This window comes from Lissotriton helveticus, chromosome 1_1 (genome assembly GCF_964261635.1).
Source record: "Lissotriton helveticus chromosome 1_1, aLisHel1.1, whole genome shotgun sequence".
Lineage (NCBI taxonomy): Eukaryota > Metazoa > Chordata > Amphibia > Caudata > Salamandridae > Lissotriton > Lissotriton helveticus.
Genome location: NC_136057.1, coordinates 292,084,395 through 292,108,661, shown reverse-complemented (window position 1 = coordinate 292,108,661; position 24,267 = coordinate 292,084,395). Strand labels below are relative to the sequence as shown.

At 42.5% G+C, this 24,267-nt stretch overlaps 1 protein-coding gene across 1 annotated transcript in view; it reads right to left on the bottom strand.

Moving 5' to 3' along the window:
- The window catches only part of LOC144797766 (aldo-keto reductase family 1 member B1-like), a 207,643-nt gene that overhangs the window by 103,970 nt on the left and 79,406 nt on the right, over window positions 1-24,267 (bottom strand). Inside the window, exon 5 of the mRNA XM_078668557.1 lies at window positions 17,797-17,878. Coding sequence (XP_078524683.1) covers window positions 17,797-17,878 — 82 coding nt within the window. The remainder of the gene's footprint in view (window positions 1-17,796; window positions 17,879-24,267) is intronic.

Sequence of the window (24,267 nt, the reverse complement as noted above, 5' to 3'; positions counted from 1 at the left end):
AAAAAAAATTATTCATAAACATATAAAATATATTTTTGGATTTAAAGAAGAATACATTTTACAGCTACAGATATTAGCTGTTAAAAAACCAATGAAATTCACAGAAAAAACCATAGGTTATAGACCATATATAGTTAGGAATTAGCATTTACAAAACCTTGAAAATTCACTGAAAAAACCATAGGTTATAGACCATATATAGTTAGGAATTAGCATTTAGAAAACCTTATTTTACTCACACAAAACCATTGAAATTCCATATATAGTTAGTTGCACTAACTATATATCGCGCACCCGCAATCCACTGCTGATGATGTCACATATTACATCATTCATGACATGGTCAGTGACATCACTGATGACATCACTGATGACATCTCAAATGACATCACTGATGACAACATCCAGTGACTGTATGTTTCTGTAAAGTTAAAATATGTCTTAGATATTGAAGAATGAGTGGATGTATAAGTGTCTGGATGAAGGATTTAGTAGGTGCGTGACTGACTGTATGAGTGAGTGATTAAATGTGTCTCACTGAATGCATGGGTTAGTGACTAAACTGTCTTAATTTGTGCATCATTATGTCTGTTGTGATGTAAACTGCTGCATGTGTTGCTCATTAGCTATACGAGAGGCTATATGTGTTATTAATTGGTTGCCCAAGTATTTCTATGGGAGATTGAGTTTGTGTGGGGGTGGCTGGGAGGTGTGTGACTCTGTGCATAGATGTGTGAGCAGTTGATTCACTAGGTGTATGAGTTCAAGAGTGCATGTGGAAAAAGCTACATGGGCGGTTGACTGTGTGCATGAGTGTATTGATGAGTGAATGGATATCTCAATGCTACATGTCATAGTAAGTACATATGTAAAACACAGTACATGTGAGAGTTGGCATATATAAATAACTGTGCATGAGAGCCACTGAATGTGTGAGTGGCTGTATGGATCATTGTGAACTTGTATCAGGGATTGTATAAGAGAGTAAATATGTGTTAGTATATGTTTGAATAAGTAAGGTGTGTATAACTGTATAGTTGAGGAAATGGAGGTGAGATTGTTTCTTTGCATGACTGACTAGGTGTGTGAGTAACTCCATGGATGAGTGACAGTGTGTGAGTGTCTGTATACACTGAGTGTATCTAAGGTTATATTAGAGTCTGAAGAGGTTTATCGTATTAGCACAAGAATGATGTCAAATGAGATGTCATCAGTGATGTCATCAGTGATGTCATTTGAGATGTCATCAGTGATGTCATCAGTGATGTCACTGACCATGTCATGAATGATGTAATATGTGACATCATCAGCAGTGGATTGCGGGTGCGCGATATATAGTTAGTGCAACTAACTATATATGGAATTTCAATGGTTTTGTGTGAGTAAAATAAGGTTTTCTAAATGCTAATTCCTAACTATATATGGTCTATAACCTATGGTTTTTTCAGTGAATATATATATATATATATATATATATATATATATATATATATATATATATATATTTATATTCTATTTATTTTATGTCAAGATATTATAAAATGTTATTCTTTTCTTCCAGAATAAGAACCTTTTTTTCCTTCGGACCACATTTGGAAAGCTATCTTCAATTTTACTCCTGTTTTTCTTCTGCACATTGATCTTTCCTCGCAGTCTAACAGAGAAGGAAGATGGCTGGTAACGAAGGGACTTTATACTTCTTTAGAATGTTCATTGAAGTTCCATGTTCTTCAATTATTGCTGCTAAGCTGTGGCAATAAAGGAGATTTTCATAGTATATCATAACATTAGTGATGTAATTGGAAGACACTCTTGAAATAGTAGAAGTTTATTCTTAGGAGGAAACAGCTTATACAACCACAAGGATAGGAACAACAGGAGATCTGCTTGGAGATCTGTTTAACTATCACACTAAGAATGTAGAACACACATAGGAAACATAACAATTCTAATGATGTAATATGATGTCATTTAAAGGGGATACTACACACCTTCCCCCTTTTAAAAAAAAAAAAAACGATAATAATAATAAAATACAAACTAATGAATAAAATCACGTAACTTAACTGGGGTAAATTTGACACGAGAACTTTTCCTTAAAGGAGCATCAGTAAATTGTGCATTCGACTTATCTACAATATGGTTGGGAACAAAAGTATTAGCAATACATTGTTGAGTCGGATTGTCATACAAAACATTAGATCCAAAAGACACTTGTCTTGGAGAAACTAAAACATTTGAAACAAATTCATCATTATTCCTAGTAGAACTTTGCAAATCAAACGTGTCCAAGAGAGCAGGATTAAAATTAGTATCAGATTTAGATGAAGAGGGTAGAGAACTCATTTTCAAATTAGATGCTCTGCACAAGGAAACTCTACGGAAGTTTCACACCTTACCACTTTCTACCCTTACAGCTTTGCTGAAAACTTCTGTAATCTTACACGGATCAGACCATTTGTTCCACTTAGAGCCCGAAAACCTACCAAACTTGACTCGTACCAGATCACCAACTTTAATTCTTGGACTAAAATCAGCTGAACAACTAGAAGAATATCTCATCTTTTCTTGATATTTTAAAACCTTGTTTCGAACCTTGGATGGATCAACCCCAGACTCACAAGGAATCTTCAACTTCATCCACCAGGGTAACAATTTTGAACCGGGTTTTCTACCTTTTAACAGTTCAAATGGTGAAAAACCCGTGACTGAGTTAGGGGAAGTACGGTATGATAGAAGGGACGCACAAAGAGTTTTTTTTCCAATCTAATTTGTTTTTAACTGCTAGTTGAATGGATTCTTTGATAACTCTATTAAAACGCTCCGTTTGACCATTTGCCTGAGGATTGTAATTGGAAACCCTTTTGTGTACCACACCACACCTATCAAGAAAAGAAGCAAACTCACTACTGATAAATTGTGTACCATTATCCGATACTAGCTCAGCTGGGATCCCTTCCCTACAAAATATTTCATCACGAAATTCAACAACCTGGGAAGAACCAACTCTTTCCACCACCTTTACTTCTTGCCATTTAGGGAAGTAATCAATCAATACCAGAATAAAAACAGACTTATTGTCCGACAAATCAAGAGGACCAATAATATCTATCCCAAGTTTCTTCCAAGGAAGCACAGTATATTCAATGGGAGAAATATCCGTTTTGGCAACCAAAGGTTTAACTGATTTGTCACTATTGGCACAAGGAGAGCATGAGCTAACCCATTTGTTGAAAATAGCAATGTGTATGTACATAAGCGGCGTTCATTTGTGTTCACAGTACCCCTTGTCGTAAGCAGAACGAAGATCGCTAAAACGCTGACTTTGTTATCCCGCTAGCATAGACCCATGCACACACGTACACGACAGCCATTTTAGGTACCATGGTCTCTCTGTTTGCGATCGATCACCAGCGCCCCTTCCCTGACCCTGCAAGCTTCCCCCATGCACCCTGACTGCCCCCGCTCTCACATGCACAAGTCATGAGCCCTCCCCTCCCGCATGACTCTGTCTCTGAAAAACGCACCCCGCGCCTGACCAACACCTCCTTTCCCTCCATGAATACCCCTCCTTTGATGACCTCTTCCTCCGAACCTAATTGCCTACATGGACCGCTGGTCATCCCTTAGCCTGAGGATACAGTTTATTGCCCACTACTGTATGCACTCGCCTCTCTTGAAAAGAGCCACTATTGATCATGACCTCCCCACCCCCTGAGATTCGATCAGGAGCACACATTCCAAAGGAATCAGCAGAACACTCAGCTGCATGACAGCCCCCTCCTATTGTATGGAGGATAAGGGCCCCTACTGTAGCCACGTGTTGGAATATCTGCGTACTGCACAATGTCTGGATTGTAATAAAGGATGCCTGTGTGCCATAAACCTGTGTATAAAAGACGAAGCCTCAGAGAAACTTGTTAGAGCACCTTCCGAAGACACTATGCGAGTGTCCGAAATGACATGCTCTCCTCATGAGTAATAAACTCTGTTCTTGTTTTCCTGCTTCCAGTGCCCGTCTCTTTGTTTGGTAATTATTCAAGATGGGAACTAAGAGTCGCCCTGCACCAGCAGCCTGGGCATCGGGTGCGATATGGGCTGACTTTTCTACAATTGGCGTCCCAACGCGGGGTCCATCAGCGACATAGGGTCCGGTAAGAGAGGTCCAGACGATGGGGTGAACATCTAAATGATTGGAGTATACCTGCCTTGAGAGGGCCCTCGTCCGGCTGCCGATTGAATGAACTTCACCGATTCCGAACGGACCTCTCTCAAGTGACCTATTGTCCTGACTGGAATCCCACAGGACTGCTGCGGTAAAAACATGGAGAAAGAGAATGATCGGGCGCTGGAAAAAGGAAGGCGAAGAACTGTCCACATGGTCCGGTCCGGGTAAGGTTAAGTAGGACGTCTTTACGTCTACTTGGTAGGATGGCTTTATCCATCTGATTGATTGATTGATTGTTGATATTGGAAACGGTATTTAGATACTGGTATTGTTCATTGATTGGTTCATTTAGCCTTGGGTGCTACTTGAAGTATTGGTTCTCTTGGAGACATTCTCTGTCTGCAAACAGCGACAGATAGGAACGTCTGTCTCCCTTTGCAGATAGTGAAGGATAGGTAATGCAGACTTTTGTCCCCATTGTAATCCGTCATGCCTATCTTTTCTCCCCATTGATTGTTTGTTAATGCGGTTTTTATCGATTATTGCTTTTTGAGATATTCCCTGTCTACAAACGGGGACGAATAGGAATATTCTGTCTCCCTTTGCAGATAGTGAAAGATAGGTAATGCAGACTTTTGTCCCCATTGTAATCCGTCATACCTATTTTTTTCTCCCCATTGATTGATTGTTTGATCGAGCATTGAATTGCTCGAAGTTGGTTCTCTTAAGGATCTTCTCTGCCTGCAAACGGGAAGGATAGGAATATTCTCTCTCCCTTTGCAGATAGTGAAGAGTAGGTAACGCAAGCTTTTAACCCGTCGTACCTATTCCGTTCCTCATTGATTGATTGATTGTCCGAACATTGACTGTTTGGAATTGTTCTTTTTGGAGGTATTCTCTGTTTGCAAATAACGTGGAATAGAAATGTTCTGTCTAGTCTTTGCAAGTAAGGAAGGGTAGGTAATGCGGACCTTTGTCCCCCGTTGTAACCTGTCATGCCTATCTACTCCCCACTGATTGGTAAACCAGTTCCACCCGGACCATTTATTGGAGGTAGGTCATCTGGCTCGGCCAGGAGGGTACCCCTAATACAAAAGGATTAGCCGCCGTATCGTGCTAGCAAATAAAAGAAAAAAAAAAATAAAGAAATAAAAATCGTTAGGAAAAAGAAAAGGAATAGAGTGAAATCAGTAGGCCGCTGATGAAATCTTCTTTTTAACCTCGCTGAAATGAAAACATAGGGAACAACCCCTCAGGAAATACGAAACTGGTGAGGAAAGCCGAACTAAACGCTATGACTTCGAGACAGCTTGGCTCCACCACCCACCCCGCCAATTAACGACAAACCTTAGGCGAATAATAGAAAATATACAACCCTATAGCAAAGTAACAGGTGAACACGTTTTATTTTTAAACAAACAGAAAAAAAACATTTAAGCAACTATTTACATGACAAACGGCTGCAACGGCAAACGAAACCCACAATGCATTTCGCCGTCTGCCTGACGCCGTTCCTGTCATTTCTTCCCCAAAGTAGCAATGTTGGGCTACTTTGGGCTACTTTCTAGTAGTTTTTGGGCGCTTTTATGTCTACAAAACCCGTCAGGGGCGGTGGGGTGGAAGGACCACTACGCGAATAGCCCGAAGGCGGCGCCACACGCCAAGGCCTGCCCCACCGGATGAACCAAGGAACCCGTTCCTGGGGCCAGGGCGAAGAGCGTCTGGCCGCCATCCACCGGAGGCCCGGCCCGAAAACATGCCAGGCGCCACTTCTTTCTTTTATAATGGCTGCGCCAACCCTGGGGGGGGATGTCTTGCACATGCCTCCGACCCCCCCCCCGTCCTCATCGCCTGGTCCGGCCATAACAAATGTCAAGCGAGACGCCGTGGGGTGCACTGGGAGGGAGAGGCGGCGCGAACGAGCCTCTCCCACCTCCTCAGGTGGAGGCTCCCCAGCTGCGCCCTCAACGCTCCTCGCACCCGGCAAAGGGTTCGTCCACTCTTGCGGTGCAGCGACGCTCCACGCACCCGGTAAAGGGTTCGTCCACTCTTGCGGTACAGCGACGCTCCACGCACCCGGAAAGGGGTTCATCCACTGTGGCGATGCTGCGACACCTCGCCCGGCAGGTTGGAGCCCGTCTGCTTATTTGACCCCGCGATCGCCGGTGGCTGCCGAAATCTCAAAATGGCGGTCGACCTTGCAAGAGCGGGCCCAGCATGAAGGAATGGCCTGGTTGCTTGTGGATGCCACCATCATAAAAGTTCTCCTCGTCCCTGAAGATTCTAGAGGAGCCGCGGGAGTCCCCGACTCCCGCAGATACCCCCGATGGGGAATGACTGCCATGATTGCCCACGGAACGATGGAAATGTAGCCGCAGGACGTCGGCGCTCCCATGCTGGCGCCAGCCTCAGTTCGAATGACTAAAATCCTGCAGACTACAGTTCGGATCAGTTCCGGTGAAAACACAGTATGACCCGGTAGAAAAGATTGTTGCCTCCCTCCCCTTTTGACTGATGGTTCAGACCACCGATCCTTTCTTGTGCCCTTTGACGGAACTTTTTGGACTGCCAAAAGGAAGCTCTAGGCCAACCACGAGTTAGTGGAGATTTAGACTATGCCTGGATCTGCCTGACGAATTCGCTGCAGAACGGCAAACGCTCCCCTAGTGGACCACTACATCAATTCTGGAATCAAATGGACCATTCTCAAGGTAATAAAACTCCCCCCAAGAGGTGGTAACATTGGTCAACTGTTGAACAGGGATGAACTGAGAACTATGATAAAATTCGACACCATCCAAAATGGCCTCAATCGCCTGGAAGATTGGAGTAGCCTTCTATGAGCGCACCAAATGGAATAACATTGACAATTGCCCTCTGCATGCCATGGTTGGCCACATGGACAAATAAGCTGTTCAAAATGTATTTCATGTGATTCAACTCGGTGCTGTGAAATTTGAAAAATGACATGCTTGCTGCCTTAATATAATCTAATGTAAATATGTTTTTATTAAGTCACCCACGTAAGCGCCGCCCGCACGAATTTCACTAAATAATTGTCACGTTATTTCACCACCAAAATGTAAATATTGCACATTGTTACTACACTCGTGAATTCCCTTCCCAAAATGGCGCAACCGAATGCCCGCGTATTCCCTCACCAAGATGGCGGCCAATGCCGACCCATCTTCTCTTTCCACAACCCATTCGCACTAGCGCTTAAATTACGAGTCATCCGACGGAGACGGTAGCTGACAGAAGGACATTGCTCCTCCAGCTCCGGTATTGCAGATTGATGCAACACGAGGGTGCCCTGCCGCAAGGTAAGACTCGCATAAACCCGGACCGTTCCAGACTCGTCATCCGGTCTGTGTAACTTGACGCGTTATTGATCCGGCTTTCTTTCCCATAGGAAGTATCTGGTTAAATATAACCTGTCCCCCGCTATCCCAATAGAAGTCCATACCACAGAAGGACTGCGCACAGGTAATCTTGAGACCGCGCCGCGCATGGCATCCCTATCTCTCTCCCCCGCCTGGGGTTCTCATTGATCAGGTCCCCCCCTTTTTCCATTCCAGGTGGGCACCTAAAACACACGCCATCTGTCCGAATAGGGTCTAATTAACCCCTATCTGGGTAAGTCCTTCACCCGCAAGGTACTTCGCACAAGTCCCCGCCTGAAACCCAATGCGCGCTAGCCGCCTCACAATGCATGCAAATATAACGGGTGTATGTGCATGATAAAAAATACAGCATAACTTGATTAGGCATGTTTTATAAACAAGATACAAGCTCACAGCTTAAACGTGAATAGGCCTGTTTTATAAACAAGGGTACAAATAACGGTTGAACCGCCAAGGTTGAATGTGAAATGAAATAGGTATTTTCCAAAATGTATATATAGCCAGGAGAATGTCTCTCTACCATTTCACACAAGTCACAGGCACTCCGACCGGCCCCTCACGAGTGGAACACAATATATTATGCACAATTAAGTCGAATCCGAATAAGTGTAATGGTCCTCTGAAACACTCGGACTATCAGGAGCATTTTTCTTCTTTTGCTTTCTAGGTTGAGTAACTAACTTTCTAAAGCTACCTACCTCTTTCTTTTTTTCTCCCCTTCATACAGGCGGTAAATCTTTTGTATGTCAAATTGTCAGGCAAATGCTGTAAAATATGTCAGTCCTGATGATGATCCCAGACAATTGAGCATAGGGGATCGAAACGTCGACTTTGTAAAGCGCCTTCACAACCAAACTATTATGTTAAATTTTGTTGTGTCTGGTGCCTTCTTTGGCACTACTTTAATTGAACACTGATTTAAAAGTGGCCAATTTTGCTCATTTCTTTTGCCTGCTTCAAACTTTCGAACACCTTGTATGTTCTCTGAATTGCTTTGGTACAGGATTGTGCCTGTTGAACTATCCCTGAACTACAAGTCTTATTCTTTTGAAAATAAATATCCTGTCCGGCTGAACAGTGACACATATAGTTGCCTATCATGGTCTATATTTTATTCTATTCCTTGTTAATTCTGAAAGCTAAGGACCTTTGTCTTTAATAACTGGATCTGCCTGACTGCACCCAAAATGGCGCCGATGCAAATGAAACTCTCAACTCCTTATTGTACCCCGATTGCTCAGCCTTGGTGTCATAGGATATGTATGAAGTTTAAAAAAAAAAAAAAAACATATAGATTGATATAGGATGTGTACTGATTATGAGTTCGGACAATGGATTGATATAGGATGTATACTGTCAGCTCGGACAAAGAATTGATATGAGATGGGTACTGATTGTGTGTTCGGACAATGAAGGACAATGAATTGACATGAGATGGGTACCGATTGAGCATTCGGACAATGAATTGTTGTTAAGTTTTGGCGCATCATGATTATTGAAAGTTCGAAATTTCAATGCTTATGATACTCGCTCACACTAAAGATTCGATATGATTTTTATTGCACTTGGCGCACTTTTTAGGAAATTAACGACCACCGACTCCATTAAGTTTTCCAATAATAAAGTATCCCCACATCTACAGTTCCAGCCTGCTCCGTGGCCGGCCCATGGGGTTGTAGGCCCGTATTTGTACACCGATATTCTTATTAAAGATTTTTGGAAAAAAGCAAACGTAGTTGTCACGCATAAGTTGATAAGTTTCAAATGAATAATCACTATTTTCGATATAACTAAAATATAGGTGAAATGACTCAACTCGATTAGATAAGGGTTAAAGGGTATAATGCAGAAATACTGCAAATATGAATGGTCCAGGTTTTTTTGTTGTATGTATTTTGCACATCTTTGTACAGCCCAAAGCAACCGCTAAAAAAAAAAAAAAAACCTGGAATTCAGCCTATACTTTATGTGCTACCTGTATCAGGAAAATTGTGCTGAAATGTCCCTAAGTCGCCCCGAAGGAGTGCCACCTGGCCTCCCTACATACGGTCCATAATACCACACACTGGCTTCCGATAATCATCTCTCACACACTAAAAGGTTCATCTGGGCTTAAATGCCGAGTTGGCAAGAACTGCGCTCCGTGGGGATAGACCGAGTATGTAGTAAGTAAAAGCCTTTTTCGGGTTTATGCGCGCTGATGTGTTTTAAATGTTGCCCCGCCCCCCTTCTTTTTCCCTCTTTCTGCAGGTCACTTTGGAACATCGATTAAAGATACGAAAAGGAAAGTGATGATCTAACGAACGAAGAGACGGGAAAAAGGCGTTTGATTATGGTACCTAACCTCGACAAACCCCGAATAATGCAACACATTCCTACTTTTAACTAAGTAGGGAAAAGTTTAGGGTATTTCGAGGTAAGGTTTACACAAGTATCCTCCGCCGAGAGGACTAGGGATATTGCCAATATTTAAAAACCTACTACCTCCTTTTTCGCATCCTCATAGACATGTAACTCAAAGCTGCCCCATTGTTCTCCAACTGACACCGACTATTGTCTCAGCCTGGAAACACATTTGCTAAAATGACTCGAAAATACCACCGTGAGCATTAGCCCGACCAGGTTAGTTCATGACTAAGTGGCAGAGGCGTAAGTGTGCGCAACCACAACCTCCAGTAAAGGCAGCCGACAATAAAAAGAGAAGAAAAATTAAAGAGAGCTTAGGATACTGAGAATGCGCAGCGTACAGGAGGAGATCATTTTGGCCAATAACTGTTCTATGTTTTTTCTTGGATTTTTGTATATAATACATGTACTGTCTCCCCCGTCTGAGTTTGTGTGTACGTGATGCATCAATCTACATCATCCCTCTGCCTGTGTGTCCGTGTTACTTAACCCCTGTTGTTCTGTGTTGTGCGCGCGCTGAATGGCCCATTATTGTACACGTCTCTCTCTCTCTCTCTTTCTCTCTCCATGTCATACGTGTACCGAATGGACCATTTAGGGTGCGGTCTCTCTCTCTCTCTCTCTCTCTCTCTCTCTCTCTCTCTCTCTCTCTCTCTCTCTCTCTCTCTCTCTCTCTCTCTCCAAAAGCCCCCTGCTTCATCTTTTCTTATATGATGACACAAAACATAATTGGGTTTCCTCGAACGCAAAGGTGTTCAGCAAAATTGACCAAAACCAAAACGATTGTGACTTGCCATATTACTACCTCTCCTTTCTGCAAAACGATAGAACCCGAGTTGGTAATGAAGGAAAGGACAGGTAAGACGACGGACGTCCCCTAATCTGGCCTTTTATAAGGGAACTATAACGTCAATGGTCTTCTGTTTCTCAGTTCCTTAGAAATGCGATCCCCAATGCCCCAATGCCCCGATTGCCCCACCCCCCTGCACCTAAGTGCGGATGTCCAGAGTACCCCACTTCTCCCGATCGACTCCAGCTCCCTGTCCAAAGCACCCACGCGCCCCGATTAACCCTAGCCTCATGTCAGCTACCCACGAAACGTAATTGATGACCTTGATTAACGGTCATTCCCCAGGAAAGCCATGTTTAACATCTGCCCCCTCCCCCTTCTTCATGACGATAACGCCCCTGCTTGCAAGAGTTAGCAGACCCCAGAGGGAAGTGTAAGACTGTCAGTACTTGGGTTACAATGAAAAAGGGCGAGTCTCTACATAGGGGCTCGAGTTTTGAGTGATGGGATAATACACCATGTATAAAAGTCCAATTCCTCTCACCATACATTGCGCATGAACGCCACACAGGTCCATGAAATCAATAACAATGCACTCCTACAGACTCCATAAGTGACGACTTCTGACTGTGATCGATGAACATATCCCCCACCTACGCAGGATTGGGGACGGAATTGAGATGTATAAATGTCTTCTCCTGCCAGTTTTTCTAAAACTTGTTTTCTACCCATTCAAAGATACAATCACCGGAGGAGAGGAGCTGGACGTAACGCACAGCCTGGCCACAGATCATGGAGCACGTGTGACCGCAACCAAAGGTGGAACTGCAGAGCAACGAGACGCGGGACGAGGCATAACTTTCAAACTCAGCAGATGGAGGAATGAAGGGCTGCCTTGAAGCCCTCGACTCGCTGACCCACTCGTGCCTGAAGTCCCCCGTCCCCTTTTGAGTCCGACTGTTGGGCTTGCCTGCTCGTTGTCCTTTGCTCCCTTGGTCCCTTGGTGTGTTCAAAGATCTGGCCCCACTCCGCCCTCTCTTCCCTCGATTATCCAACAAACTCACCCTTATCGCATAAACTTTTGACTATAGAATGAGGTTTTGCCACGGAAAAAGAAAAGATACGCAGGTGCCCAGCTTGAGGCACCTCTAAGAAAATAAGTTAGGAAACAGGACTGTGATCTAACAGCAGAGGACTGATCGCACCCTGCAACGTGTAAGGATGAATCCGAGCTGGACCTATAGCTCCACCGCCGGTGCTCAGCAGCGCCAACAAAAGAAGACGGACTCTGTTAAAAGACATTGCGACAAAGACCCTCCCCCTTTCCAGAACTTTCTACTCACCCCTTGACTAATTGCTTGTATCGAATTGAATCCCTCCCTCAACCATTTTGTATTGCCTTTTAAAATGTTTCATCGGTCACTCATGTAGTTAGTTTTTCAAAAGTCTCTTATAGTACTGACAAGACTTGAAGGTATCAGAGCATTTTTCCTGTATGTTGATGTCACTGGAGAGAAAATGTGAACCTGATTTTTTTAATGTGTCGGAACATTCTTCCTTGATTCTACACCGACTAAACATTATGCCGATCTCTAGGCTTGTATGAAGAACCCAACAGATGTAAATTAACATGTATTGCATTCTGCCTCTAGCATCGACTAGGTAGAAATTGAACTTGCTTATGTAAAAAAGCGGCGACTGTTGAAAATAGCAATGTGTATGTACATAAGCGGCGTTCATTTGTGTTCACAGTACCCCTTGTCGTAAGCAGAACGAAGATCGCTAAAACGCTGACTGTGTTATCCCGCTAGCATAGACCCATGCACACACGTACACGACAGCCATTTTAGGTACCATGGTCTCTCTGTTTGCGATCGATCACCAGCGCCCCTTCCCTGACCCTGCAAGCTTCCCCCATGCACCCTGACTGCCCCCGCTCTCACATGCACAAGTCATGAGCCCTCCCCTCCCGCATGACTCTGTCTCTGAAAAACGCACCCCGCGCCTGACCAACACCTCCTTTCCCTCCATGAATACCCCTCCTTTGATGACCTCTTCCTCCGAACCTAATTGCCTACATGGACCGCTGGTCATCCCTTAGCCTGAGGATACAGTTTATTGCCCACTACTGTATGCACTCGCCTCTCTTGAAAAGAGCCACTATTGATCATGACCTCCCCACCCCCTGAGATTCGATCAGGAGCACACATTCCAAAGGAATCAGCAGAACACTCAGCTGCATGACAGCCCCCTCCTATTGTATGGAGGATAAGGGCCCCTACTGTAGCCACGTGTTGGAATATCTGCGTACTGCACAATGTCTGGATTGTAATAAAGGATGCCTGTGTGCCACAAACCTGTGTATAAAAGACGAAGCCTCAGAGAAACTTGTTAGAGCACCTCCCGAAGACACTATGCGAGTGTCCGAAATGACATGCTCTCCTCATGAGTAATAAACTCTGTTCTTGTTTTCCTGCTTCCAGTGCCCGTCTCTTTGTTTGGTAATTATTCAAGATGGGAACTAAGAGTCACCCTGCACCAGCAGCCTGGGCATCGGGTGCGATATGGGCTGACTTTTCTACACATTTGTCTACCATTCTATCAATACCGGGCCACCAATAAAATTCACGAATTCTTCTTTTAGTGTTGGACATACCCATGTGGCCCTCATGAGCCATGAAAATTATTTTTTCTCGCAAATCACAAGGAGGAACTATCTTGTCTCCTCTGGTTATAAAACCTTGATCAAACATGAGTTCTTCTTTTATTTTACTAAAAGACAAAATATCACCAGAGAGTTTCCTTTTTCAGGCCAACCATGCTTCAAAAAATCCACTACATTAGATAAAGAAATATCCTTACACATGGCATCTCTCCAATCCGTTTCAGAGATAACACTGGATGTGGTATTGCATTTCACATCATTTACATCATCAATGGTCAAAGCCACATCAACATCACGAGGAGTGATGTCAATTTCTTCTGAAGAGGTACAAGGCAATCTAGACATGCAATCAAACGACCAGGCACATATTCTACTATGCATTGAAATTCCTGTAGCTTAGCCGCTAAACGTGCCAAACGTGCTGTCAAAGTGCGACCACCCCCAGCAGCTAACATGTTTATCAGAGGTTTATGGTCAGTCCGTAAACGGAATCTAGTTCCCCACAGAAACTGCCTAAAATGTTCAACCGCCCAAGTACAAGCTAAAAGTTCCTTCTCAATAGTGGAATAATTAAACTCTGCACCACGGAGAGTTCGAGAAGCATAGGAAACTACATATTCCTCACCCTTACTCTTTTGCATTAGTACAGAACCAAGGCCAACGTTACTTGCATCTACACACACAATGCATTCTCTACCCAAATCAAAAGGTCTCAGAAAGGGGGCATTGATAATTTCTTTTTTAAGTAATTCAAAAGCAACCTGTTGTCCATTGTTCCAAGTAAATTTCGCATCTTTTTTTAACAACAACTTTAAAGGATGGATCTTAGAAGAGTAATCTGGTACAAATTTACTATAAAACTCTGTAAGACCCAAAAATGACACCAATTGTTCTTTATTGTTAGGGGCCGGAGCCTTAGTTATGCGTAGAACGTGATTATGTTTGGGTTTAATGCCTTGAGCAGAAATTTCATGTCCCAAGTATTCTACAGTGCTTTGTCTAAATTTACACTTTGAAAATTTCAAAGTCAAACCTTTTGCTTGAACAGAGCTTAACACTTTATCTAGGTTCGTGTCATGGTCTTCAAAATTCTTTCCGTATATCAAAATGTCATCTTGGAACGCTATGGCGTTATCACACCCCTCCAAAACATCTTTCATAAGCCTTTGGAATACCGACGCCGCACTGGCTAAACCAAATGGCATGCGACGGAATTGAAACATGCCTTCTGGCGTTATGAAAGTGGTGAGAAACTTAGAATCTTCATGGAATAATACCTGGTGATAGGCACTGGCCAAATCTAAGGTTGAAAAAATACAAGCACCAGAAAGAGTAGTAATCAGTTCATGAATGTTGGGTAACGGGTGTCTGTCGACCCAAATTTCACTGTTCAAACTGCGGAGGTCAACGTATAGGCGAAGATTGCCGTTGCTTTTAACTGACAAAACTACTGGAGAAACCCATGGAGAGGATTCAGTGGGTTCAATAATTCCTCGAGTTACTAAGTCCAACAAAATACTTTTCAATTTTTCTCGGTAAGCTAAAGGTACGTTTCTAACTCTATGTCGAACTGGTGTCGCATTTTCCTTTAAGATAATTTTATGTTTAAAATTTACAAATTCACCTAAGGTGTCAGAAAATATGTCAGGGAATTTGCTTTTAATCTGGGCAGTGAATTCATGATCAACAGGATGTACTAGATAAACTGGTGGAGAGGCGTTGGGATCTAATTTAATCCCCAACTCGTGTTGATGTGGCCAGCTCAGGATAGAAGCACCTTTGGATGCAACATAAATTTTGCCTTTAATGCTCCTATGCTTAAATTTAATATCAGCCCACATAAAACCTAACAGATCAATTTTCTGACCAGTATATCCACCTGGTCGAACATCTGATGGAAGTAAACTTGATGAATTCCAGTACTTGTTAAATATATCATTACCAATTATACTGTACCAGGCACACCAATCTATGAGCATAGAAATTTCTATACCATTTATCAATATTATGTCTTTGGGAAAACCTTTGCATTTAGTGTCTCCAACACATAACAACGTGTTGATTTCCTGGATTTCTTCAGGATTATCATATTCTGAGTCAGTTAATAAATTCACTTTTTGCGGAGATCTACACTTTTTACTAAAATGCCCTGGTTTTTTACATTTTATGCAAATTTTATTCCATGCTGGACACCCTCTGTAATTACCAACATGATCATTTCCACCACACCTATAACAAATCACTTGGTTTTTCTTGTTAGTGAATCTGTTATCTCTTGTAAAATACTCTTTTTTAGTTTGAGTAACAGGAAATTTCCTTTGATTGTGGACCTCCTTTATCAAGGCAACCTCTGGAATTATTACCTTATTCTTAACATCTTGACCTCTAATCTCATTAACAAAGAGTTCGGATTGTTCAATAACTTTGGCTATGTTCAATACAGTATTAAGAGAAGATTCAGTTCCCATCCATAGACGTTCTTGTATCTTTTTGCTTTTTGTTTTCATCATTATTTGATCTCTTAATACCTGTTCAAAATTGATCGTTTCGAAAGCGCAAGAGCCAGCTAATGTTCGTAATGCGGCTACATAGTTTTCAATAGACTCATCGTCTTTCTGAGCTCTAGAGTAAAATTTAAATCTCTCCATTACTGTGTTTATTTTCCTTCCAAACCTAGTCGCTAATTGTTTTATGACAACCTCAAAAATATTAAAATCGCCTGCACCGTCAATGGGAGGTACATTTTCTAACTCCTTAAGACCTGCACCTCCTAAACAGTTTTTTAAAAGTGCTAATTTTCTTTTGGGTGAACATCCATCTTCCTCTACTACATCCACATATGCTAGAAATGTGGGATACCATAAATCCCACTCTACTTTAGGATCACCCGCAACAGGTAAGAAATGTGAGGGAGAATTAATGTTATTGGACATTTTCAAATAAATAATATGAAACTAGATGACAAGAAATAGCACAGCAAAGAAAATAAAGAATTAACAAAATAAACGTAGTCACCGTGGTCTATTTTCGTTTCTTTAAAAGGAGGTTTCTGAAAGTTTGATGGTCGTGTAGCTGTCCCACAAATACAGGTGTCCGTTGTGTGCAAGAACGCTGGTGAAAATTAAATTACAAATAGTGATATCTCACACAATGCGGCATAGCGTTTGTCATAGTGAAGAAAAATAAACAAAGAGAAAAAATTATAATGGCCGATACGTAGCGTTAGAGCGTGTAGTACTTTGACCTCTGGGACGTCTTTGACGCTCTGTCGAACGTCGTGCAGAGAGCTGACGCGGCGGAAATGCTCAGGTAACAGGAAAAACTTCGAAGCTGAGCTGTTGGCTTCAACGCTGAGGTACGCTCGTCATCGGAGAACTTTGAGGCAGTTTCAAAAGATGCGGAGCTACCAAAGGTATGGAATAAAAGTAAAAGCTTTACGTTTTTTTATTTGCTATTACCTTAAGGTGAGCTTTAAACAAAATGGTAGTTCGGCAGATATTGAAAATTGAAAGTGCTAATTTCAAAGAAATACACTGCCTTAATGTCGGGAATGACGTCCAATCTTTACAAGTTAAGGTCGTCAAATACTGCCGCAGGTGCAATCAAAAGCACGAAAATACTTACTGCCGCTGGTGCGATCATTACACATAGAAAAAAAATCAACAAGATACCTTCAATACGTGTGAACGCTGTTCCTCGAGTTTCTTCTTCTTTAAAAAATTCTTCAAGGAGTGGGTCCTTGTTCAAGATCCCGATCGTCGCCAATTTATGATGTAATTGGAAGACACTCTTGAAATAGTAGAAGTTTATTCTTAGGAGGAAACAGCTTATACAACCACAAGGATAGGAACAACAGGAGATCTGCTTGGAGATCTGTTTAACTATCACACTAAGAATGTAGAACACACATAGGAAACATAACAATTCTAATGATGTAATATGATGTCATTTAAAGGGGATACTACAATTAGCCTCCTTGTTTTTAATAAAATCGAGATTTCTGCCTAGCAAGCTGTGAAAAATCTAAATTTTCTACTGTACAGAAAGCCTCCTGGGAAGCTGTATATGCAGAATTAAAAGGTGTTTGGGGTTTTAGTAGATAGTTGTAAAAACTAGATGAGTCAACCCTTGGAATCTGCTAAATGTCGGTATATTATTCCAAACCCTTCTCCAGGATCATTGATAGAACTATATATGCAGGTAGAACAAAAACAAACGGGAAGGGGTAAAGTAAGAAAGTATTAAAAGAAAGGTTACAAAGAGAAATATGGTGCAGTTTAGTGAAATGTAGAAGGCTACAAGAGCCAATAGTTTTGACATTTTAAAACCATTAGTCTAAATGAATGTCACTTTCACCAGGTACCTGAGCAGATGTTTTCTTGTACTTTTCTGCAATTTTCTTGATCCTAGGGTCAACCAGGAGGACTGGATCTCCAGGTTTGGCTCTAGTAAAGGTAGTAGAAAAGGGAGCAGTGAAATGGTGCTCTTTAAAGTAATAAGTTATTCTGATTTCCAATTTTTTAAATGGCATTTAAAATATGAAGCTAAAAAAGATAAAAATACAAAACTGCAGCATGGCACGTCATAAAAGGATGCTTCAGTCCCTGGCATCTATTTTACTTCTGAGTTTTTTAAGGAATCATATGCGCAAAGAAACCTTCAATGAGGGGAGGATGTGGTTCAATATTAATCTCTTGAGGTTTTCTAGCTGCAGAATTATCATTACAGTGTACAGAAAGAGGGACTACCTGTTAAGAAATCACAGTTCCAAGGGCAGGGAAAATACAGCAGTGCAGAAAAAGTTCTCTTGGTAAACAATGTAAAATAATACATACAATAGATGGATATAGGCCAAAAGAACATGTAATTAGAAAAAATGCTTTATTTGTATTCACACTTTATATGATAAATAGGATTACATTTCTGATATCACAAATAGAATGAGTTAACAAACAGAAGAATGTTTTTTTTAATCTATGAAATACTGCTTGATCTATGGCAACCCGCCTTATTGAACATTGAGTGGCAATTAGGCCATCTAAATTGTCAGCCCCACAGATCAAACACTATGTTGACTCTCAACATAGGCAAGAGGATATCAAATGGGTAATTTTAGAGAAAACTGAAATCACCCAAGAGACCATGAGTAATGAAGTACGAAAGAGAAGAGAAGTTTATTGTATTTTTACCCTTAACACCTACAAACGAAGTCTCAACAATGAGTTACATTAGGAAAATGATATCATATATTACAACATTTAATTAACAGTAAAGGAACATCCACTCAGTAATACCTTTATATTATACAAATCATTCATCTTATATTTGTCTTTGGTATACTCCACAAGATGCTTATTTCTAGGCTAGTAAGATTTCCTTACCTACTAGTCTCTTTCACGTAGGATTAAATTCTACGTTTCCAATTTGTATTTTTTCTATTTGTTAAGTTTACTCATTCCTAGCCTGCACATTAGTCAATGAGTGCGGACACTCTTATGCAAGTCATATTTTTCTCATCAATTCTCCTTCTTCTTTCATTCTAATTTTCAAATCTTCAAGTCAAATTCATGTAACAACGCTTCCCCTTGCAAGTTGATAACATTTACTTCGCTGCAGGAACAGGTGACTTGGCTTTACCTAAGTCCATTTGGGAAGCACAGATTTGTGGTAAGATGCTTTAGTTTCTAATGTTGAAAACAAACATTAGATCTAGTTTATCTTGTTTAAGGAACATGTAACTAGGAATAGCCTAAGTCTATTTGCTATCTCAGTAATGTTAGGCAGACCAGGAGCATAGTAGTTTATCCCGCCCCATTTCTCTATATAAAGTAAATGCTAGACTGGATACCGTGTTTTGAAAATATCACTTTATAATGGTTAAAGAACGGTAACGTACTATACAGAGGATACTCATGTTTAATTACTCTTATAACAAGGTGAGTGAGTAGATTTGCTTTGATCTCTAAGTGGCCATTTCTAATTGAAGATGGCAACATGCGTGGTATATAGATGTTTTTAACATGCTTTTCGTCTATGGCTAGACAATATGTTCAAACTTGTATTGCATTGAGAGTTTATTAACACGCTTAGCAATTCATGTAAGCAAACAGTCACATGCATTTGCCTCTGCGGTGAGCACTATTCAATTATCCCCGTTGCTAATTTTCAGTTTAGTCCAGCTGGTCCTATATATGCCAAACGCCACTACCTTAGTCGTTGGCGAGGACACTTCTGAAGTGAAATATTGTGACCTGGTTCAAGCGCATAGCCATCATCACAGGTGCATGTAGGTAACATTAACTTTTTTGACATTCACACAACGTCTCTTGAGTAACTGTCACAACTGTATTTAATATTTTGAGAATTTTTTGTATAATAACCACAGAATCTCGCGTAGACCTTTATCTCTTAGATATTCACTTTTCTTGGTTAACGTCTCAGACACCCAAATTATTTTAATTTCTATAATTGCAATAATGTAGAGATTGGAGACAGGTACACCTAACATGTTGTGAACCTCTTAAAGGTGGCAAGTCTGCATTTGTGGACGAGAGTGTGTGTGAAAGAAGGTATTTTTTAAGTGGTGTTTATATGATTGGTGGAGAGCGGAGCAGAACGCCAGAACGCCAGTCGCCAGTCGCCATTCTCGGCTGTGCGGTGTGTGTGCAGGCGAGGAAGCAAGAGGCGAGGAGGCGAGGAGCAACAGCAGTAGCAAGCAGTACGGGAGTACGAGTGCGAGCTTCATTCCCGCCGCATTTCCGCCCGAGCCTCCCCCAAGACCCCCTGTTACTCGAGATATCCAGGGGCGCGGGGGATTCCCGGCAGGGATTCCCGGCACTCGGCTCGGTGCAGGTTGACAGGATGACGGAGGGGCAAAATTGACTTCCGCAAGACTCGCATCACGCATATTCAGCTCCCGTGAGCGAGACGGAGAGAAGGTGTAATCCAGGACCGCTCAGGACTGCTCTATCAGGATTCGAGGCACGGGTCTGCAAGCCCACAGCGGAGTGATGCGGAGCGGAGCAACAGAGCCACAAAAGAGGCGGAGAAGCAGTCAGCATATACCATATACCGGCAGCAGCAGTAGTAGCAGTGACAGCCGTGACAGCCGTGGGACCGGAGTCCAACCAGCTCAGCCAGCCCAGCCATCCAGGTGAGAGATCGACAAGTAGATACTCCGTGCGCCTCAACTCTGCGACCTGGGATAGTGCTTGTAGCCAGTGAGCTGTGGCCAGTGAGCTGCCTCTCTAGTAGATAACTCTACTCCACGGTAGTAAAGGCACAGAGGCGGAAACACTAAAAACACTAGCAACAGCGGTGCTGGGCACAAAACCAGGGGCAAGGGGGTCTGCACTCCCTCCAGACTCCTACTCAATACAAACAAAAGGTAAAGGTACCGGGAATTCACCCCCGTAGCTGGGGGGGTGCTGTGGCAGGGAGGAGCGAGAGAAAACACACCCCTCCCAGGGGGGAAAGCTGTAACACCTAAGCAATAACAACTAGTGCTAGCAACTACTACCCCTTGAGAGAAACAGGCAATAAATGCTAAGAAAATACGCCTCCAAGTGAAAGTTAAGGAAGGATACTCCCGTCTGTTAGCCCCTGGGTGAACGCCAAAAAGCATTGCATTAGGATTCCGCACAGATGCGATCAGGAACCATCCGCCAGGGGGCTACAGAAAGACCGCGAAGGAAACAAGGAAATAAAAATAAAAAATGTAATCGGAAATCACAAGAAGAGGACCTTTCACAAATTAGCACCGGCGAAAACTGAGCTGGCCACAGGGATAGGTTGGTCTCAGTCCCCACCCCACCAACAAAGTTAAATTCCAAACCGGTCCAGCAAACAGTGATTCAAAAATTCTTTTTCTTAAAAGGCCCCATGGCGGCAATGTACGCCCCTCTAAAGGAATTAGCTCTGCTGCCAACCCCAATTCAGCCGGCCAAAACACAACCTTCTTTTGGAGGTACTTCAGGTATGTTGGCCACCGCATCACCAAAAGAAATATTACCATTGAATCATTTGGCTCATATAGACGGCAGGAAACTGGTATCAGGAAGAGCTCAGGTGCACCAGGTCGCGCCAGAAACGCCAGGACTAACCTCTAAACCAAATCTCGAAGAGTCAACCAAAGCTCATAAAGAAACCACTACAAAAGCAGAAACAAATATCAGAGATTCCGTGGAATCATTGGATCTAGAGGCCCCCACTGGGTCAAGCAGAGAGCGTGGAAATCCTCATCCCACTCTAGAAGGATCAATTCAGGGACAAATCGATCCTTCACTTATCATGAATCCTAACGCCAGCAAACCTCCCACAGAAAACAAGGAACAGTGCCAAGTTAATACAAGATGGTCAAAGGAGGAAAAAATCGATCTAATAAAATTAGCAGTAAGCGCAGCTTCAAAGGAAATGCTGATCGGTAAACCGTTCACCAACATAAGTGAGGCGAACCTGATCGAAATTTTGGAGTCACTAGAAGGGATGGGACAGGAAAAGGATCAACGTACCCCGACCCCAAAGAAAAGAACACCACAAAGAAGAGCCATTTTGGAGTCACTAGAAGGGATGGGACAGGAAAAGGATCAACGTACCCCGACCCCAAAGAAAAGAACACCATAAAGAAGAGCCATTTTGGAGTCACTAGAAGGGATGGGACAGGAAAAGGATCAACGTACCCCGACCCCAAAGAAAAGAACACCACAAAGAAGAGCCATTTTGGTTTTGTCAACCCCCTGAATCCTCAAAGAAAACAAGACGTCAACTCGAAACAGCTGCAGGAGGATGGCCACAGTCCCATAACAATCAAACAATTGATCCTTTCATCCCCAACACCATCTCTTCCGGAAATGGGTCAAGCCCTGGTTCACCAGCCCTGGCTCAAAATAACGATGACAACCAAAGCATGCAATGGGCCCAAACTTTGATCCACACCCTGGAACAATCCATAAAAGTACTAAATTTTCAATCAGACAAAATGGATGTTCAAATTGACCTCATCAATCTTATGGCCAGTCACATTTCTGGAGTAAATAAAAAACTAGGGGGCATATTACCAACAACTAGCGATAATTATCGCTATGTAGGCTTAGTGGCAATAATTTTATCACCGTGTTGGGGCGATTTTTATCGCTTAGGAGCCTTGCTATTATCAAGGTTTATCTCCTAAGCGATAAAAATCGTCCGAAATGCATGAATATCGCTGTAAAGTCAGCGATATTCATGCATTACCGAGCTACTGCTCTTAGCCATGTTATCCACCTCCCATTGGATAACATGGCTAAGAACTGCTCAGGGCAGGTGTTAGCTTGTGGAGATATTCGCGCTTAGCGCGAACATCTCCGAAAGTTAGTAATAGGAGTTAGCGATGTTAGCGACTGTTTCCAGTCGCTAACATCTTGGCACGCCCACTTTGCATGTCATTAGTGATAAATATCTCTGACATGCAAAGCGGGGCCCAAGATGGTCGCTATCTCCTACTAGCTGTCGCTAACTGGTGTTAGCGACAGCTAGGTAATAGGGAGATCATTTTATCTCCGCTTTCTTGGCTTTTAAAGCCAAAAAAGTGTAGATAAATCCCTTGATAATATGCCCCTAGATGTAATAACAGCGCTATTAACAAAAAAAGGAACTCTGGACCAGCTAAGAGACTTAAATAATCAACCAGCCTCATGCCGTTGCAGCCCTATAATAGAGAAACTGGCAACACTACCTGAACTCCTAAAAGATGTTCTAGGGGCAGCAAAACAGTCCTTAAATACCCACATCCAAGGAATCCCCCAAAAATCGATTGCGCAAGAGCAAAAAGTTCATCTCCCCAAAGCCAAAAACGAGGAACCAAATCATACCAATGAGGCACAATTAAAATCAGATCCAGAGATAAATCAAAGTCAATGCGAAGATAAAACAGAGGCATTACAGACAACAACAAGGGCGGGAGGTAAAACCACAAAACGGGAAAGAAAGCGCGCAAGGAAGGCCAGGCTAAAATATAAAAAACAACCAAGCCTTGCCCCGGTCAAACTATTTCCTCTCTTTGCAGCAAAACCAACCACGAAAATGAAAGGAACGCCACTTTCCTCACCCGTGGCAGGAAATGCTGAAAGAAACCAAGCACACTGTTCGCAGACCTCCTATACAAATAGTCAAGGACTAAATCACATGGCAAAACCTCAGACTGCTCCCCAAAACAAGCATGGAGCCAGAAGCCCAACCATTGAAGATAAAGTGACTGGGAAAATACCCTTGACCGTGCAACAACCAAAGATGCTAATACTACATGACAATGTACAGGCTGAACTATTAGATATAAAAAACCAGCAATCATTGGGAAGCAGCAATCCAAGGGGCGGCAAAGTACAATGTAGACACAATTTGCACTCCAACAAGCAGAGACACATCAAGGGCCTAACTTAGCAGAGCAAAAGCAACACTCAGATAACAGGTCGGAGGTCACAATGACAACTATCTCTCAAATTCCCCCCAAATCAATTGCTGTAACAATAAGGGGAAAGGACCGCCAATGTAAGCTTTCAGTCCAGGAGCAAGCGGATCAACAAGTAAGGATGTCGGCCCCAAAAAAATCAGGCCCACCGAGCGCCAATCAAGAAATACGAATCCAATATCCGCCAGAGTATGAATAAGGGAGCGGGCAAGAACTGCCGCTAAACTTCACAGGAATAGGGGGAAGGAATGAATGTGCACCATTGTCATGGGAAAAGCAATTTGAATTTGACGAGTGTGAATTGAAGCTGTCTTTTATCCCGGAATACTCATCAAAAGGGACCCAGGATATGCTCAACAGGGGGAACCTTTTGAGACTCTTCCATGAAAT